The sequence below is a fragment of the Elephantulus edwardii genome, unplaced genomic scaffold (assembly GCF_000299155.1).
Source record: "Elephantulus edwardii isolate Elephantulus edwardi_28Jun2011 unplaced genomic scaffold, EleEdw1.0 scaffold00044, whole genome shotgun sequence".
NCBI lineage: Eukaryota > Metazoa > Chordata > Mammalia > Macroscelidea > Macroscelididae > Elephantulus > Elephantulus edwardii.
Genome location: NW_006399794.1, coordinates 5,199,477 through 5,201,646, shown reverse-complemented (window position 1 = coordinate 5,201,646; position 2,170 = coordinate 5,199,477). Strand labels below are relative to the sequence as shown.

The window sequence follows — 2,170 nt, the reverse complement described above, 5'->3', positions numbered from 1 at the left end:
TGCTGAAGAGACTGCTCTGGAAGGCTATTCCACAATCATTGATGATGAAGACAACCCTGTTGATGAGTATCAGATATTTAAAGCTATATTTCAAAGTAAGTCACCTTGTTAATATGTGCTTAAAATAGGGGTGAATGTGAAAATCATTAAGTTGTTTGGGGTTTTGTTTTTCATTGTGGGTTTTGGATTTTTCCCCCCCTTTCCTAAATGTTCCTAAATGGAGCTCAAGTGGCCCAGTGGCAAGCTTCACTGCAATCCCAAAGGTGTTCACGGCCACGACCAGGAGGAGAGAATTTTAGTACTGGGAGCGTGATAGGGCAGACAGGAAGGAACACAATAAATATAGTAGATACTAAATGTTAGTCCTCTTAACAAGCTATTGCGCCTTTTTCCTTCCCTGTTTTCCTTATTATAGCTATTCAGAATCGTAATCCTGTATGGTACCAGGCTCTGACTCATGGTCTTAATGAGGAACAAAGAAAACAGTTACAGGATATTGCAACTCTGGCAGATCAAAGAAGAGCAGCCCATGGTATGTTACTGATCTTAACTCTCTGTAATATTAAGGAATTTGTTTGGATCACAAATTGTGACTAATCTTGAAGAATTGGGAATCCCAAAACACCTGGTTGTGCTCTTGTGCAACCTATACTAGGACCAGGAAGCAGTGGTCAGACAGATCAAGGAAACACTATACATGGTTCCAAATCAGGAGTGCTTCAAGGAAGTGTACCTTTCAATCTATATGTAGAACAGATTTGAGAGGCTAGACTATAAGAAGAGAAATGTTGCCAGGAGGGACCAGTTCTTGGACAAGGAAATCATTCCTGGAATGGTGGAAGGACAACACAGAAGAGAGACCCTGGATGAGATGGATTTACATAGATGGATTTACATAGTAATTGGGGTAGTAGGGGTAGCTGTTTCTGAGGCAGTGTGATTGGCTCAAGATAGGGCAGGCTTCAGAGCTATTGTGGGTCATCGGGTCACTCATTGGAGAGACTCACGTGAGAGACGCACGTAACACAACAGCAGCATAATAGTTCGTTAGGAAAAGAAAATATTAAAGCCTGTTCTTATTTTCATATATACTAAGGTGTATACTTACACAGTAACTACAGCCATGGGGTTCAAAGTGTCAGATTATGAGGATGGCATAGGATAGGACAGAGTTCAGAGCTGTCGTTGCTGTGAGTCTTAGAGCTGTCATTGACAGGATTGCCATGATTCTTACTCCACTCGATGGCACCTAACAGGTTAATAATAGTACAATCTGGAAAACCATGCAGCTTTCTGATGTATACTTTTTTAAATGAGAGAGTAAATAAGAGTGATAGTTGGCTAAGAATTCTGCTGCATATAACAGTTTTACTGTTTGCTTTTATTAGGAATTTAAAAGTTATAAGCTATTCACTTGTTTTGTATCTCTGAATCCCTTTTTTTCTCCAAAGTAATTAAATAATCAAATACTCTAACATGTTGCTTACTTGTTTTCTAGAATCCAAAATGATTGAGAAGCATGGAGGATACAAATTCAGTGCTCCAGTTGTGCCAAGTTCTTTCAATTTTGGAGGCCCGGCACCAGGGATGAATTGAGTTATCACTTTCCTGCTGTGTGCTTGTAGTGAAGAGCTTGTGTTCCTCCTAGTAGTGGTTCCAGAACTGGTTCATGTTATCTACTATAAACTAATTGATCAATAGATTGGACAGAAAAACCCAAGTGGGACCTGATCATGCAACCTGGCACTGGAAAGAAAAAACCCAGAGGGATTTTGGGGGGGAGGGAATAATTTAGGGGGGATTTTATTTTTTGAAGAAAGTAAGATTCTGACTCTGAAGCTTCAAATGACACTGTGGAATTCTGTGTGCAAGAGGGAATGTCATGAAGGCAGCTTTTCTTTTTCTGAGGAAAAAATAGGCATGGGCTACAGGACTATTTAAAATGTCTCATTTACAGTATAAGCTCAAAGGTAGATGTAATTTTTACACCTATGAGTTATTTGTCCAATTCTATCTCTTCTACACCATTGGGTATCTATTCTTTACATGTAAATAAGGTAAGGTAATCTGGTAGCCTTATTCAGTCTTCTCATTTTCATCCATCAGAAATTGTTCCTATGTAGATTATTGGACATTTCTTGTAGCACTACATAACTGATTTAAAAAAAAA

At 39.0% G+C, this 2,170-nt stretch overlaps 1 protein-coding gene across 1 annotated transcript in view; it reads left to right on the top strand.

Annotated features, from left to right (window-relative positions):
• The window catches only part of IPO7 (importin 7), a 51,320-nt gene extending 49,724 nt beyond the window's left edge, over window positions 1-1,596 (top strand). Inside the window, exons 22-24 of the mRNA XM_006885595.1 lie at window positions 2-95; window positions 416-532; window positions 1,499-1,596. Coding sequence (XP_006885657.1) covers window positions 2-95; window positions 416-532; window positions 1,499-1,596 — 309 coding nt within the window. The remainder of the gene's footprint in view (window position 1; window positions 96-415; window positions 533-1,498) is intronic.
• The last annotated feature ends 574 nt before the right edge of the window (window positions 1,597-2,170 follow it).